This window comes from Vombatus ursinus, unplaced genomic scaffold (assembly GCF_900497805.2).
Source record: "Vombatus ursinus unplaced genomic scaffold, bare-nosed wombat genome assembly UNPS02000481.1, whole genome shotgun sequence".
NCBI lineage: Eukaryota > Metazoa > Chordata > Mammalia > Diprotodontia > Vombatidae > Vombatus > Vombatus ursinus.
In genome coordinates, this window is record NW_020940259.1 from 24,274 (window position 1) to 41,755 (window position 17,482).

At 42.4% G+C, this 17,482-nt stretch overlaps 3 protein-coding genes across 4 annotated transcripts in view; all 3 read left to right on the plus strand.

Moving 5' to 3' along the window:
• Window positions 1–17,482, plus strand: part of LOC114036550 (protocadherin alpha-C2) — a 181,259-nt gene that overhangs the window by 24,240 nt on the left and 139,537 nt on the right. The window contains exon 1 of one of the 2 annotated variants that reach the window (XM_027853192.1): window positions 13,705–16,208. The exons of the other annotated variant lie outside the window; for it this stretch is intronic. Within the exon in view, the coding sequence (XP_027708993.1) occupies window positions 13,815–16,208 (2,394 nt within the window). The 5' untranslated portion in view covers window positions 13,705–13,814. Of the gene's footprint in view, window positions 1–13,704; window positions 16,209–17,482 lie in introns of those variants that run through there. 2 annotated transcript variants of the gene reach the window in all.
• On the plus strand, window positions 117–2,555 carry LOC114037546 (protocadherin alpha-11-like). The gene has a single exon (XM_027854497.1). It carries the CDS (start codon window positions 117–119, stop codon window positions 2,553–2,555), a length of 2,439 nt encoding a protein of 812 aa, XP_027710298.1.
• Window positions 5,525–10,725, plus strand: LOC114037628 (protocadherin alpha-12-like). Its single transcript, XM_027854611.1, is given in 4 exon segments — window positions 5,525–5,556; window positions 5,676–5,821; window positions 5,824–8,135; window positions 10,687–10,725. Coding segments are annotated over 4 exon segments (2,529 nt in total).

Below are 17,482 nucleotides of genomic sequence, written 5' to 3' on the forward strand. Positions count from 1 at the left end.
CATGTTTTTAAACCCATACCACAGGAAACTAGCAGACACTGGATTTCTCTCTCAAAGAATCTTGTTTCATTATAAACCGTCACGGAGGAGAGAATTAGATACAATTCGTGTTTACAATGGGATTTTCCCAGCGAGGCGGTCTGAAACTGCAGCAGCTGCTACTCTCATTTCTGCTCCACACATCCTGGGAAGTGGGGAGCGGCCAGGTCCATTACTCGGTGACGGAAGAAGCGAAACACGGTACGTTTGTGGGTCGCATCGCGCAGGACCTGGGTCTGGAGGTCGGGGAGCTGGTGTCGAGGCTGTTCCGGGTGGTGCCCAAGGGCCGCAGGGACTACTTGGAAGTAAACGCGCAGAACGGCATTTTGTTTGTGAATTCGCGGATCGACCGAGAGGAGCTGTGCGGTCGCAGCCCTGTTTGTAGCATCCACCTGGAGATGGTTGTAGACAAACCGCTGCAGGTTTTCCACGTAGAGGTGGAGATCAAGGACATTAATGATAATGCGCCTATGTTTCCTGCTACAGAACAAAGGCTATTCATTTCTGAATCTAAGCAGCCGGACTCCCGATTTCCGCTAGAGGGCGCGTCAGATGCAGATATCGGAGTGAACTCTCTCTTAACCTACGTACTCAGCCCTAATGAATATTTTATTTTGGAAATGCAAACGAGTAGTGAGCAAAGTAAAGCTTTGTCACTTTTGTTAAGAAAATCTTTGGATAGAGAAGATACTCCTGAGATTAATCTGTTACTGACCGCCACTGACGGGGGCAAACCGGAGCTCACGGGCACAGTCCAGTTAAAGATCTCAGTGTTAGATGTCAATGATAATGATCCTGAGTTTGATCAGTCAGAGTACAAGGTGAAATTGTTGGAAAATGTTGCAAACGGCACATTTATAGTAAAGGTCAATGCCACAGATCGTGATGAAGGAATAAATAACGTTTTACAATACTCATTGCGTTCGATAAAACCCAAGAGAAATGACTTGTTTAGATTAGATGAAAATACAGGAGAAATTAGGATAAATGGAAACTTGGATTTTGAGGAAAATAAATTCTATGAACTCCAGGTGGAGGCGACTGATAAAGGAAACCCTCCTATGGTGGGTCATTGTAGGGTTTTGGTGGAGGTTCTGGACATCAACGACAACGCTCCAGAGGTGGCCGTGACGTCACTATCGCTGCCAGTTCGTGAGGACGCCCCATCAGGCACAGTCATCGCCCTCATCAGCGTGTCTGACCGTGATTCAGGAGCCAACGGGCAGGTGACTTGCTCGCTGTCTCCCCCGGGGCCCTTCACACTTGTGTCCACCTTCAGAAATTACTATTCTCTAGTGCTGGATGGCACGGTGGACCGCGAGAGTGTGCCAGCCTATGAACTAGTGGTGACTGCGAGGGATGGGGGGACTCCAGATCTGCGAGCCACCGCCAGAATTTCTGTGGGCATTGGCGACGTGAATGACAATGCGCCTGCCTTCGAGCAGCCTTTGTACACCGTGTTCGTGAAGGAGAACAACCTACCCGGGCATCACATCTTCACAGTGTCCGCATCAGATCCAGATGCGCAGCAGAACGCGCTAGTGTCTTACTCGCTAGTGGAGAGGCGCGTGGGGGAGCGTCATCTGTCGAGTTACGTGTCTGTGCACTCAGAGAGTGGGAAAGTGTACGCTTTGCAGCCCCTAGACCACGAGGAGCTTGAACTTCTGCAGTTCCAGGTGAGTGCCAGAGATGCTGGCTTCCCTCCTTTGGGCAGCAACGTGAGTCTGCAGGTGTTCGTGCTTGACGAGAACGACAACGCGCCGGTTGTGCTGCCGCCTCACTCTGGCGTTAGCCCTGTGACGGAGCTGGTGTCACAGTCGGTGGCTGTGGGACATGTAGTGACGAAGGTCCGGGCTGTGGATGCGGATTCTGGCTATAATGCCTGGCTGTCTTATGAGCTGCTGCCGGACGTGGGCGCTGGGCGCAGCCCATTCCGCGTAGGTCTGTACACTGGAGAGATCAGCACAACTCGGGCTCTGGAGGAGTCAGATGGGCGCAGGCAGATGCTGCTAGTACTAGTAAAGGACCACGGGGAGCCCATGCTGTCTGCCACAGCCACGGTGAGTGTGTCACTTTTGGAGAGTGGTCAGGCCCTTCAGACGTCCTCTGGATTGGCCAAGCAGCCAGCAGCTTCGTCCATTGCTAAGGGCACAGCGCTGGTGAATGTGAACGTGTATTTGATCATAGCCATCTGTTCTGTGTCCAGTTTGTTGGTGCTGAGCCTGCTGCTATATGTGGCTCTGCGGTGTTCTACACCAACGCAGGGCATCTACGGGCCTGGGAAGCCCACTCTGGTGTGTTCAAACGAGGCTGGGAGCTGGTCGTACTCCCAGCAGCGGCGTCAGGTTTGCTCTGGAGAAGGAACGTTCAAGAACGACCTCATGGCCTTCAGCCCCAACCTTCCTCCATGTCCAGTATCCTCAGATAGAGAACAGCAGGAGGCCAAGAAGGATCCTTTGGGCAAGGTGAGTCTTATATTCCAGCAAGATTATAGCAAGTTGACTTTTATAGTTTAAAATCCCTCCTCCTCCTCCTTCTTGTTCTTCTTGTCATCCTGTGTCATTCATGTACATATCTTCACATAAATGTTCCATAAAGAATCTATTCAACTGCTGTAGCCCCTTTTCTAGGGTAAGCATTCTATGGGTACCTGTGCAAAACTTGGAAATTCTACTTCATATTTCTGTCTTTGTCTACATAACCATATCACCTTTTATGATCATATTTTGTCTGCATGATGTATTTTATGCCATTTCTGGCATTCATATCATTGCTTATAAAATACTGCAGCCTACTCATACCTGCCAGGTGTCTCTCTCTCTCTCTCTGTGGCCCTTTGTGTCTCTTGTAATTTTGATTCTTTGGAAATTGTGATGTTCTATGATTTGCAGCCATATAGCATCACTAGAAGAATATTATTTTTAAAAAATGGCATTTTGTGTCAGGGGAATGCTTGCTATTGTTGAAAATGCTATGTCATTTCCTCGGTGGAATCCAGTGCAATGTCTTCCTCATTTTCAAAGCTGGATCTAGCTTAGTGTCCATGTGCAGTCTCAATCTACATTATTTGTAATGATGGAGTAGCTGAAAGGAATTTTCATAAAACACTGTGTTGTTTTGGTACCTGGAAATCCTAGTGCCATTTTTTCCCCCTGGAAAAAGTATATAATTTTTGAAGATACTGGAATCATTTCATCATAGCAATTGACATTATAACCAAATGCTGGGTTGTTTTAGTCATTTTTTTTTTTGAGGATGATACTCTAGTCCCTGTCATTGCCAAATTAGTATTAAAACACAAGAAACTTTGGCAAATTAGTGAAATAATATTAAGGCTGTAGTTTCCAGTGAGACAGTCTAGAAATGTTCATTTGGATGAATGGATGCCATTTTTACTGGAGAAAGAAAGAGTTCCTTGTGACCTTAAAAGGATAATGTTAGGGATTTATATGTGCTTTTATTCTACTTTGTATAGCCAATCCCACTTGCAAAGTTTGGATAACTTCAAAGTACTCATTTGCGAATCATTTAAAAGTTAGAATCTTATTTAGTGTCATTTTTTTTTTAGGCAATTGGGGTTAAGTGACTTGCCCAAGGTCACACAGCTAGTAAGTGTCAAGTGTTTGGTCTGAGATCAAATTTGAACTCAGGTCCTCCTGACTTCAAGGCGGTGCTCTATCCATAGCGCCACCTACCTGCCCCAGTACCATTCTTGATAGTCACATTCACAATTCATGTATGCCATTCAAATCTTCCTGCTTGCTTTTCACTCCTTATAGTTTAGTTATTTGAGTTTTACCTCACAAAGTTGGCATTTCCTCTTGGTGCTTGAGTTTGTTTTACAGTGTAATAATTTCTTGATCATAGATGATGTCTGTGTAAAGCACCTATTTCTATTACATTGTCTTAGCCATGAAGATTGTAACTTAAATGTTTTTTTGATGAAAAAAGTACAGTAATACTTCATTTACACTAAAATATATATTAAAAAGAAACAATTTTCTCAACTTCCATAGTTTACTCAGAATTTAATAACTTCTGATAGTTTATTTTTTAAAAATAAACTATCAAACAGTTTATATTTCACCTGAATTTCTAGTAACTTGATCTTAAGGAGCTTTTTTTTTTGTTCACAATTGACATCATAACTAGATACTGTCTGGAGTTACATAGACTCAAATGGGAAATAAAAACATCTTTAAAAATAATTTTCAGTTTGATAAAATTCATAATTTCTTTTAAGATCTCTTATCAAAATACAAAACCCATGAATTACTTGCCTATAGGTGTAAAATAACCAAAAGTAATTGAAGTGGAGAATTCTGCATGATTTCCTTTCCTCCTCTCAGTTGCAGATCCTATTTTGTTCTTTCTTTTCCTTTGAGAATGATCTTGAAGAAGGCAAAGCAATGAAGATCTTTGGAATGATTTTTGTTTTGTCATACTAATCCTACCTAGGTCTCCACTGAAGAAAGTATATAAGTAAGCATATAACTAGGCTGCAGGGAATAACTGCTTAGTACCTTCAGTGACTTTCTTTACTAATGGTTAGTAAGTACCTGACTGTTAAATTGTCCTCTAAGATGACCATTTGACAATCAACAGAAACTCCAAAGAAAGGATTTACTGTGGTATTGCATTTCAAAACCTCAAACAAAGAGATGTTTTAAGACTTCAGCCCAAGACATCATGTGTGAAGACACAGTACTCCCACTGAATCTCAGCTTCCAGTAAATAAAATCTGTTGGAGAAATCAACTTTGAACAAAGGGAACACTTTCAAATCAAGTTGATGCATCTAAGTAACAAAGAATACAAGTGGATTCACTGTCTACATGACAGTAAGGAATGTTTATCAATTTTATATCTAGAAAAAAAGATTTCTACGTTTCAGTAAATTTTTTTTAATTAAATGAACTGCTAAGTTCTCATTTAATAAAATGTTTTTAAACTGAAGATAATATTGAATCACTTTTACCCAGAAGTCATTGTCTTCAATAACAAATCAACTATTGAATTTTCTTCTCTATTTTTGTACAATCATTCACATTAAAATTTTATAGTAATAGATTTGGAGCTGGAAGGGACCTTCAAGGTCATCTAATCTAAAACTCTCATTTTACATATGAAGTCATTCCATTAAGTGACCTGCTCAAGGTCAAACAGGCAGCACCAGCAGTGCAACAATTCCAAAGCAATCTTCTCCACTTGTGCCACTCTGCCTTAAGGTATTTTGAATTTGTTAGTAATCAATTGGTACTTTGAAATTTATCTATGAATTTCAAGCGAAAGGAGTTAACAGGGCATTAAAACAGAGAAAATAAAATTTATATTTCACTTGAATTCAGAAAATGCTGTGACTGAATAGAATCTATATTTAAACGGTTTAGAAGGAAAGACAAAACTAGTGAGACATAGATATTAAAATGAAAAGCATAAACCCCACATAAAAAAGAAAATAATTCTCCTTAAAAAAACTTACACAAATGGGCACATGGTGTCGCTGTCCACCCAAAAGGTGAGTGAAACGAAAAATCCTACTCCATACTTGGATACTGCCTGCTACCAGTCATAGGAGGATAGGAGCCATTTGGTGGAGGATGCTTGATAGTTTAATGACAGTGTATTTACGGAAAGAGACAAATTGTGGATAAGCAGACTCCAAGCAATTATTCTCCTTACTCCGCTAGTAATCCACCAGCGTGGGCTATGGGAAATTCCCAGAGGGGCGGCCTGGGAGCCCGGCAGCTGCTGTTCTCGCTTCTGCTCCACACAGCCTGGGAGATAGGGAGCGGCCAGGTCCATTACTCGGTGCCGGAGGAAGCGAAACACGGTACGTTCGTGGGGCGCATCGCGCAGGATCTGGGTCTAGAGGTCGGGGAACTGGTGTCGAGGCTGTTCCGGGTGGTGTCCAAGGGCCGCAGGGACAACCTGGAGGTAAATGTGCAGAACGGCATTTTGTTTGTGAATTCGCGGATTGACCGTGAGGAGCTGTGCGGTCGCAGCCCTGTTTGTAGCATCCACCTGGAGGTGATCGTGGAGAGACCGCTGCAGGTTTTCCACGTAGAGGTGGAGATCAAGGATATTAATGACAACCCGCCTGTGTTCCCGGAAAAACAACAAAACGTATTTATTTCAGAATCTAGACTCCTAGGCTCTCGTTTTCCACTAGAGGGCGCGTCAGATGCGGATATTGGCGCAAACTCTCTCCTCAAGTACCAACTTAGTCACAATGATTATCTTACTCTGGAAATGATAACTAAAAATGACAAAAGAATAGTGCCTGAACTAGTATTACATAAATTGTTGGACAGGGAGGAAACTCCAGAAATCAGTTTGTTACTGACGGCCACTGATGGGGGAAAGCCTGAGCTCACCGGAACGGTTGAGCTACTTATCACAGTCTTGGATGTGAATGATAACCCTCCTAAGTTTGATAAATCTGAATATAAAGTTAAACTCTTTGAAAACTCACCAAATGGGACACTAATGATTAAACTTAACGCTTCAGATACCGACAAAGGAATCAATGGAGAGATTTCTTATGCCATTAAAAGGATTTCACCAGAAAGTAAAAAATGCATGTTTATTATGAACGCAGTTACTGGAGACATCCTAATTCATGGGGAACTCGATTTCGAAGACAATAGTATCTATGAAATCCAGGTGACAGCCACTGACAGAGGAGCTCCTCCCATGGTTGGTCATTGCACAATCTTGTTGGAAGTCGTGGACATCAATGATAACACCCCTGAGGTGTCCGTGACCTCCCTGTCACTGCCAGTCCTAGAGAATACCCCACCAGGCACAGTCATAGCCCTCATTAGTGTGTCCGACAGAGACTCTGGCGCCAATGGGCAGGTGACTTGCTCACTGTCGCCCCCAGGGACCTTCACGCTGGTGTCCACTTTCAGGAATTACTACTCTCTGGTGCTGGACAGTTCTGTAGATCGTGAGAGCGTGCCGGCCTATGAGCTAGTGGTGACTGCGAGGGATGGGGGGACGCCGGTGCTTGGGGCCACTACCAGCGTGTTTGTGGGCATCGGGGATGTAAACGACAATGCACCTTCCTTCGAGCAGCCTGTATACACCGTGTTTGTGAAGGAGAACAACCCACCCGGGTATCACATCTTCACAGTGACTGCATCAGATGCAGATGCGCAGGAGAACGCACTGGTGTCTTACTCGCTGGTGGAGCGGCGGGTTGGAGAGCGTCCTCTGTCGAGTTACGTGTCTGTGCACTCGGAGAGCGGGAAAGTGTACGCTTTGCAGCCCCTAGACCACGAGGAGCTTGAGCTGCTGCAGTTTCAGGTGAGCGCCCGGGATGCAGGCTTCCCTCCTTTGAGTAGCAACGTGAGTCTGCAGGTGTTCGTGCTTGACGAGAACGACAACGCGCCGGTTGTGCTGCCGCCTCACTCTGGCGATAGCCCAGTGACCGAGCTGGTGTCGCAATCTGTGGCTGTGGGACATATAGTGGCGAAGATCCGGGCTGTGGATGCAGATTCTGGCTATAATGCCTGGCTGTCTTATGAACTGCTGCCGGAGGTGGGCGCTGGGCGCAGCCCTTTCCGCGTGGGTCTGTACACTGGAGAGATCAGCACGACCCGAGCTCTGGAGGAGTCAGATGGCCCTCGGAAGTTGCTACTCGTCTTAGTAAAGGACCATGGAGAGCCTGCCTTGTCTGTGACGGCCACAGTCAGCTTTTCCCTCGTGGAGAGTGGACTGTCGGTGAAGGCCTTGTCTTTCAATGCTGCTGCAGCAGCAGCTGCTGGGCCGGCATCTGAGGTGCGGGTTAGAAAGGAGTCAGCTCTGGTCGATGTGAATGTGTATTTGATCATAGCTATCTGCTCGGTGTCTAGTTTGTTGGTGCTGAGTCTGCTGCTGTATGTTGCTCTTCGGTGTTCGGTGCCCCCACAGGGTGTGTATGGGCCTGGGAAGCCCACACTGGCATGCCCTAGTGAGGTGGAGAGCTGGTCTTATTCCCAGCAGCGACGGCAGAAAGTTTGCCCTGGAGAGGCCTCAGTCAAAACTGATCTCATGGCCTTCAGCCCTAATGTTCCCCAGTCAAATGAGGAGAGTCAGAATCCCTGTCTAATTGTGAGTTACTTGTTCAATTGTGTATTTTTTTAAATCAAAATTTTAAATTTAGGATTAGTTTTTTTATGCTGATGATTAACTTCAAATATATTCCATTCTTAAATGGAGGTAACAGTCCATAATGGTTGAAGAAGGTCTTTATATTTGATGAATTTCCAGGTCCAAACCTATCATTAGGAAATTTAAAATGATGAAGGCTTTAAAACTTCTAGCTTTATGTTTAATCTTTGCTTTTTATTTTGTATTAATTTGTACTTTCTTTATCTCTGTGTCCTCAAATGTTGCATTTTCTCAGTTGGTTAGTCACAGGTTCAAATGATTTTTGAAGAAACATGTATTTTTTTAAGCTATGAAGGTTTTTTTTTTTGGTTGATGATTCATATTGTGCCCTCAGTGATATTTTAGAGACTTTAAGATCCCAGTATATACTCACCAGTGCAGGCAACTGTATGTCCCTAGGTATTACATAAGGTACTTAATACTAATATTTTTCCATTTATGATTCAAGAGAAACAGAGGAAGGCCCTCAGCAGGTTGGGTGGGGTTCCTATGTCCAGTTTATTGAAGGGCATAGACAATAGTCACACAGAATAGGCAAATGAATAGATTAACAAATGATATTGGAGAAAGAATGCCAACATCATGACATCATAGACTATTGGCTTATTGTAGGAATTCAATTAGTAAAGCACTGACTAGATGAATACAAAAGATAAAAGGGGAAACATTATTGTACCTCTGGGCTATGATATATCAGATTATGCCTAATCCCTAAATTATACCCTAAGAGGAAATTAGGCTCTTAGTTTGGAATAAAGTCTTTCAAGATACCCGGTACAATCTAACTCTATGCACCCCTATCACTGGCCATTAAATGGTACCCTCAAAATTTTAGAGAATGTGTCTTCCTAAGCATCTAATTAATAAGGAGATTTCTCATCCTATGTAAAGTGAATAAAATAAGGAAATTTTAGAATATCGAAGAGAGGATCTAATAAATTAGCCCCATGCATACATTTGGAAGGAAGTAATTCCTATAATATTATCTAAGATATGAAGACAAAGTGCTTTAAAATTCAGAAAGATGTAGGAAAACAGGAGAATCTTGAAATGTCTCTATCAGGGACTAAATTCATTTAGTAATAGGAAAGTGAATACTTGAGGGAGCTACTATTTGCTTAGTGTGTTGGGAATCTTCACTAAGGTAAACCACAGTCCTGTCTGTGACTTATGTTTGTTAAGTCCTAGAATGTTTTCTGAAGTACATACAGGGTAAGTGACTCATCCAGGGTCAAATAACCAGCAAATATAAGAGACAGGACTTGAACCCACATTTTGGCTCCAAGTCTAGCATTCCATTCCATTCCCTTTCTCTGTCTTCATGCAAGACACATTCAATTAAAATTACTTAGGGAATATTTAGATACTAATTTTCTTTAAAAGGTTGGCTGAATGCATTGGAGGAAGTGATAGAAAATCTAAGACATTATGTGAGTAAAAATTGATAAACTGAAATATAAATAGTTGCAAAGCAAGTTTAACTGGTTGTGGTGATGTTTAATGTTCATTCTAAATTATTAAAAAAACAAAAAAGAAAGATAAAAAAATCACTGACATTTGAGATTGTCTTTTTACGAAGTTAATGAGAATTTTCAGTAGCTGTTGCTTTGTGGGAGGGGAGTGGTAAAGGGGAGGAATTTGAATAACTTTTGTATATCCAGTACCCAATGCCAGAGGAAAATTCAGCTATGCTATTCTGATTCAGTGCACCAAAGACTGCTGTGGTCATTTCAGACTATGGACATAGGGATCACCATTTTTTATTGAATACTATGGCTATATCTTGAAAATTACCTGAACTCCAGAAATCTGAGTTTCAGAGATGACTTGACTATTTGAAAAATAACAAGTAAAGAGTAAGTTAAAATTGTATGTAACTTATTCTAGGGATTCTAAACAGTACTATAAAATACAGAACATAAATAATTAGAATATGATGGAAGAAATAGTTCCACCCCTTGTGCTTGTCAAGAAGAAATGCCAAATTACTTCTATTTTTATGAAAAATTTGGAGTAAAAGTGCTATGAATTAGGTAGCAAACTTGTTTTTTCATTTTATATCATCATTTTAAACAAGACATTTTGGAAAAGGATGTTGAGCAATGCTAAAGACTGACTGTAATGGATGGAGATAAAGAGACTGTACACATGAGATTATTAATCATTCTGGAACTCAGTTTCTGCCTTTCTGACTTAGAACAGCATTCTCTTTGGAAATATCTTTCTTATTTTTTTACTTCCCACTGAATATTTTGTCTGGAGGTAGGGTAGTCTGTTGCAGCATCCATTCTCAGGCTTTACAACTGTCAGGAGAGGGGCAGAATTTTAGAGATGAACCTAGCTGTAACTTCTTGTAGAGCTAAGGGGTTCAATATTGTGGCTGCTGGGGCCTGGAAATCATTGCAATTGGACTAAAATTGGACTAGACCCTCACTAGGCCACTTTCCTCCCCTGTCTCTCGTTAATTCGGGACAGTGCTCTTTTTTGGGAGACTTTGATGGACAAGAACAGAAGAAAGAGCAGAATGTAAGGGGAAAACCACCCTCTTTTTCCTTTCCACATCTCCCCATCCTCCTCCATTAAGTGTGTTTGACCCAACATTCTCTAGGTTCTAAAATTTGTAAATCAGATTCCATTTTGATGTTTATGAGATCTTGAAGCAAATGCCCAGTGAGCAGTTAAGCCTCTGGAGAATAATACAAATTTTCTCAAATCAGTGGGATCCTTTAGTATAGCAACTTTAATGATTGTATTTTATTCACTGCAAACCTAGAGTTTCCAAAGTATTAATATTTCTTTAAAAAGGGTTGGAATTGTTCCTGGGAGAAAACATATCCCACTCATGGACAACAGCATCATCCCCTATATATTGCTCTGGACTTTTTCCTTTTGCAAGTAGAATTTGCTAGTTGTTTCCTTTTTTGGGAACAAAGCAGAGATGGTTCTCTTTGAAATGCTTCTTTGGGATTTTCAGATCTCTCCTAGTACTTTGCATTACTTTTGTTTGCCACATTCTATTTCATACCATAGCTCTTTGTATACTAGTCTTAAGTATCAGTTCAATTAAATTCAATGTTTATCATGTGCCCAATGTAGGCAATGACAATAATTTGATGTTTTGATGGTTCTGTGTTCTAATGGATATGAGTCCTATATTGCAACTTTCAACATAGATCTTCTCTAAGATTATAGATAAAACTAGAATTGTCCTTAGCAGTCATCTACTTCAATCCATTTATTATTATTATTATTATTATTTTTTACAAATAAAACAATTGTGACCCAGAGGGTTGACAGATTTTCCCAAGATCCTTCAGATAGTAAGTAGTAGAGCCAGATTAACAACATAGGTCCTCTGAATCCAAATACAATACTCTTTCTACTGCTCTACTGTCCTTGTCTCTTCATAACTCACCAATAAGGTTTTGCTCAATGTGTTGGGGATCTTCTTCTAGCTCTATCAGTAATTCAAAGGGATTGGTTCAGTATTCATGCTGAGATGAAAAAACAAGTTCCTTGTCTTTAAGGAACTTAAAGTCTAATGGTACAAAATAAGTGTGGAACAAATAAGTATGATGCAAGAGTAAAAATGCTGGTAGTGGGAAAAGGACTATACAGCATGTAATTAATAAATATTTGCAAAGTGGAATTGTGATGAATGCTATCCATTAGCAGTATGTGTAGGGGAAAGGAAGAACGGAAGTTCCTAGAAGAGTGAAGATGAGTTCACCAAATTTTTGAAACTTCCTTTCTAGGGATGTTCTGCAGGTACAAATTAAATGACAGAAAATCCACAACTGCTTTACCAATGATCATGATTCACCTTCCCTGGGGAGAGTTGTGCATTCCTAATGCTTACATATAAAACTGAACCTGGCTACTTAAGCAGGCAAATGCCAAGTGTATGTGGGTATATTGCTGTGGTTTCTCACCACCTACAAAAGTATGTAATGACAGATGAGACCTCCTTGTTATAAATCACTTTTTGTGAAGGAATGACACAAGTAGGCTTAAATGTCCAGATTATATATTCTTTTCTGAATGAGACTATTCAGTATTCACAATTTGATTTGGGGTGTCCTTTTTCCTCATGCTCATGATGATAACCAAGTGAACTGGAATGAGTTTGGAAACATTTAAGCACTGAGATCTGATTTGTATTAAAAAGGAGAGAGTTTAATAAGATAACTTTTTTAATTCACTATGCTTGATCATATTTTCCTTCTGATTTGTTCTCCCATTACATAGAATAAACCTTGTAAGGTAGTGGGTCCAAAACACACTATAATTTTCCTTAGTACTATTTATTGGATCCTACCATTTGGAATGTCTACAAAAGGTTTCCTGGAAGTAGAAGAGCAGCTGAGAATACTAGTGATGATGATGATGATGATGATAATGATGATAGCTAGACTTTATATAGTGTTTCAAGGTTTGTAAAGAACTTAAAAACATCTCATTTTGTCCTCACAATAACTCTGAAAGGTAGGTGCTATTATTATCCATATTTTATGGATGAGGAAACTGAGGCAAACAGATTAAGTCACTTTGCTCAGGGTCTCACAGCTACTAAATGTCTGAGGTGGAATTTGAACTCAGGCCTTCCTGACTAGGCCTAGAGCTCTACCTGCTTTGATAAAAGCAGCTCAAGAAACAAACCATTATCTCATTCTATCCTTGCAACAACCTTGAGAGGTAAGTACTAAAAAGTATTATTATTCCAATTTTACAGCAGAGAAAATTGAAGTTCAAAGACTTTGTAATTTATCTATGATCACTCAATGCCTGTCACACCTCACTGCAGATACTCAAGTGGTTACACTCTTTATAATTTTAGAATATTTTTTTTCAAATAAATTTATGCATAGATAATAAAATCACTGAGAAAGATTATAATCCCAGGAAAAATTTGAACACAATTTTAAATAAAGAAAATTCGAAGGATCACTTACCATTCTTCTTTCTTGGAGAGTACATTCTCCTCAATCTGAAGGGAAGAAATGCTATTTTATTGACAAGACCTAAGGAAATGTGAAAGAGACACTCCTCCAAGTACTCTACCAGTAACTGGAACACAGTTAGACAGGATAAATTCAGTTCTCCTGAAGCAATTGTTCAGAGTAGGTAGCCCCACTGGACTTCCTGGTAAGACCGTTCAGAACACTAAATGCAGAAACATTTCTAAAAGTGTATAGAGAAAGCCAAGCTCTTCATGTTTCTGGTACAAGAATGTTCCATGGAACAGCAACGGAGAGGAAGTAGACGGGGATTTATCTCCAGAAATGAAATTTCTTCTTCAAAAGGAGTAGAAATCCCAAGTCAAAGGTGAAAATATCAGATACATAAAGGAAATTCCAACTGAGAATTTGGAGAATCCATTACTATTTTAGTTACACATTCATGCACATGGTGTCGCTCTTCACTGAAAAGGCTTGGTGAAGAAAGAAAACGGCAGCTTCTCCCTGAATCCAACTGATCACGGAGCAACTCTTGTAAATATTTCCTGGAATCAGATAGAGGCCATATTACTGGCTCAATCCTAACAGTTTGCAACAAAGAATTTATCCTTTTGCTTCCCTGAAGAGCCAATTCAGATATTGATAATCTTACGTGTGTGTAATGGGGGGTCCACAGAGAGCCCAGCATCTGCTGTTTTCTCTTCTGCTCTTCACAACCTGGGAGCTGGGGAGCGGCCAGGTCCATTACTCCTTGCTGGAGGAAGCGAAACACGGTACGTTCGTGGGGCGCATCGCGCAGGACCTGGGTCTGGAGGTCGGGGAGCTGGTGACGAGGCTGTTCCGGGTGGTGTCCAAGGGCCGCAGGGACTACCTGGAGGTAAATGTGCAGAACGGCATTTTGTTTGTGAACTCGTGGATCGACCGTGAGGAGCTGTGCGGTCGCAGCCCTGTTTGTAGCATCCACCTGGAGGTGATCGTGGAGAAACCGCTGCAGGTTTTCCATGTGGAGGTGGAGATCAAGGATGTGAATGATAATCCACCGATGTTCCCAGAAAATAAAAAAGAAATAAATATTGCTGAGTCGAGACCACCAGACGCTCGTTTCCCGCTAGATGGCGCATCTGATGCAGACGTAGGAGAAAACGCGGCCTTGATCTACAGGCTCAGTCCCAGTGAATATTTCTCTCTGGACGTACAAAGCGACAGTGAGCAAACGACTTCATTATCACTTATTCTAAGGAAATCTTTGGACAGGGAGGAAACTCAACAACATCATTTAGTACTGACTGCCACTGACCGGGGTAAGCCAGAGCTCACTGGCAAGGTTGAACTGTTGATCAAAGTGCTAGATGTGAATGATAATGCCCCCCAATTTGACCAGACCGTTTATAAAGTGAGAATATTAGAGAACGCTGCAAACGGTACATTGGTGATCCAACTCAATGCCTCTGACTCTGATGATGGAACTAATGGACATATTTCATACTCATTTCGTAGTCCGGTACCTCCTGAAGTGAGATGTACTTTTCACATAGGTCCAGATACAGGAGAAATTAGAATAAAAGGAGAATTGGATTTTGAAAAGACTAATATGTATGAAATTCGAGTCGAGGCGATTGACAAAGGGAACCTTCCAATGGCTGGTCATTGCACGGTTCTGGTGGAAATTCTGGACACCAACGATAACTCTCCTGAGGTATCTGTGACTTCGCTCTCACTGCCTGTCAGAGAGGACTCCCCGCCGGGCACAGTCATCGCCCTCATTAGCGTATCTGACCGTGACTCAGGCGCCAATGGGCAGGTGACTTGCTCCCTGTCACCTCCCGGACCCTTCATGCTGGTGTCCACCTTCAGGAATTACTATTCGTTGGTACTGGAGGGCCCCGTGGACCGTGAGAGCGTGCTAGCCTACGAGCTAGTGGTGACTGCGAGGGACGGCGGGACGCCAGCACTGTGGGCCACGGCCAGCGTGTCTGTGGGCATTGGCGACGTAAACGACAACGCACCTACTTTCGAGCAGCCTATGTATACCGTGTTCGTGAAGGAAAATAACCCACCAGGCTGTCACATCTTCACGGTGTCAGCCTCTGATCCGGATGCACAAGAGAATGCGCTGGTGTCTTACTCATTGGTGGAGCGGCGAGTAGGGGAGCGTCCGCTGTCTAGCTACGTGTCTGTGCACTCGGAGAGCGGGAAAGTGTACGCCTTGCAGCCGTTGGACCACGAGGAGCTGGAGCTGCTGCAGTTCCAGGTGAGCGCCCGGGACGCAGGCTTCCCTCCTTTGGGCAGCAACGTGAGCTTGCAGGTGTTCGTGCTAGACGAGAACGACAATGCGCCAAAAGTGCTACCTCCTCTTGCGGGTTCTAGGGCAAGCGGGGGCCCAGAGACCAAGCTAGTGTCACAGTCAGTGGCTCCGGGCCACGTGGTGACGAAGATCCGGGCTGTCGATGCGGATTCAGGCTACAATGCGTGGCTGTCTTATGAGTTGCTGTCGGAGGTGGGCGTTGGGCGAAGCCCTTTCCGAGTGGGGCTGTACACCGGCGAGATCCGCACGACGCGAGTTCTGGAGGAGTCGGATGGGCCTTTGAAGATGCTGCTAGTACTAGTAAAGGACCACGGGGAACCTGCACTGTCTGCCACCGCCACGGTGAGCGTGTCACTACTGGAGAGTGGGCAGGCCCTTAAAGCTTTGTCTGAGGTTGCTGGAGCTGTGGCTGAGACAGGAATTAGAAAGGAGGCAGCGCTGGTGGATGTAAACATGTATCTGATTATAGCGATCTGCTCGGTGTCCAGTTTGTTGGTGCTGAGTCTGTTGCTCTATGTGGCCCTGCGGTGCTCTGCGCCCCCGCAGGGCGACTATGGACCTGGCAAGCCTACGCTCGTGTGTTCGAACGAGGCTGGGAGCTGGTCGTACTCCCACCAGCGGCGGCAGATTTACTCTGGAGAAGGAACAGTCAAGAACGACCTCATGGCCTTCAGCCCCAATCTTCCCCCATGTCCCACTCAGTCACACAGCACGGAGCAGCAGGAATATGGGGCGGAGCAGTTGGGGAAGGTGAGTGTTAACAGAGAATTCTTTCATAGGAAGACCTCTGCCTTGATTCCATTTTCTTTAAATTTAATATATATTTTCACTATACTAATTTTGAAGATCTATCTTCTTTGAGGACACAAAACTCTATAATTTTAAGTACTGTTACTATTCTGACCAAGATCTGAAAATGATTATTGCACTCACTTCATACTCTCTATCTTTTGTGTCAGCCTATGTGCTAGTGGTTAATTGGGGGGACCGAGTAGAAATAGTTCTACTTTATACATAGTCTAGATGACTGAGAGGACAAAGAGGCTTATAAATATTCTATATTTCCATGATTTGAAAAAAATAGTCTCGAAGCAATAGTTTCAAATATTATTTATTACCACATGAACTCTTGTAGCACCTTAGAAACTCATGAAGCTCCACTAAAGTAAGGAGGGTATGCCATCTATTTTCTTGGAAGGAACATTCACACTGAAAATATCAAGGTCTCATGAAACATGAAATCAGACTTTGTAAAGAAAAGGAGAATTAATATTAGATGATGATTATGTTGTATACTCTTACTGTGATTTCATTTTAATAGATGTTACTTAGACTGACCCAAAAGTCTTAGTGCAGTTTTAAGCTATTAAAACTTCAAGAGACTAAGATTGTGCTCAGAAGACATCTCCCTCAGATAGCCAAAGAGTTGTTGAAAGTGGATGACTTAGGCAAACTTTTATTTTTTGTACACCCGTAAACTAGTTTGGTTAAAAGTTGTTGTGTCATGCCAGCTAGGTGGTGCAGAGGATAGAACACCAGTCCTGCAGTTAGGAGGACTTGAGTTCAAATCTGACCTCAGACATGCAACACTCACTAGCTGTGTGGCCCTGGGCAAGTCACTTAACCCCCAATTGCTTCACCAAAAAAATGTGTTGTGTTGCTATTATTGATAATAATAATTTTGAGTTTATTTGGGGCTTTGGTGTCAATAGGCTGAGATCAAGAACTGTGTTTCAATCAACTTCTTTCCCCTTCTAGTGAGATATGTACATGTCATTCTCCTTCCTAGCATAGAGCATACCAACTCAAAGAAAACTCTATCCCTATATATTCCACAAAGATGTGTCTTCTAATATATAAATCAGTCTTAAAAGGGTTTAGTTGGAGTGGGCAGTTCTACCCAGCTGATGTGTTATAACGATTTGCTAGTATCACAGATATGGTTGTAAAAACTTTGATATTTATTGATGTTGGTTGTGCCCTAATTTTGCGAAACCACTTCTATGGGCAAGGATCTGCTTCCT

Excerpts from the sequence above, each read along its gene's own strand:
- LOC114037546 (XM_027854497.1), top strand. The coding sequence starts at position 117 with ATGGGATTTTCCCAGCGAGGCGGTCTGAAACTGCAGCAGCTGCTACTC.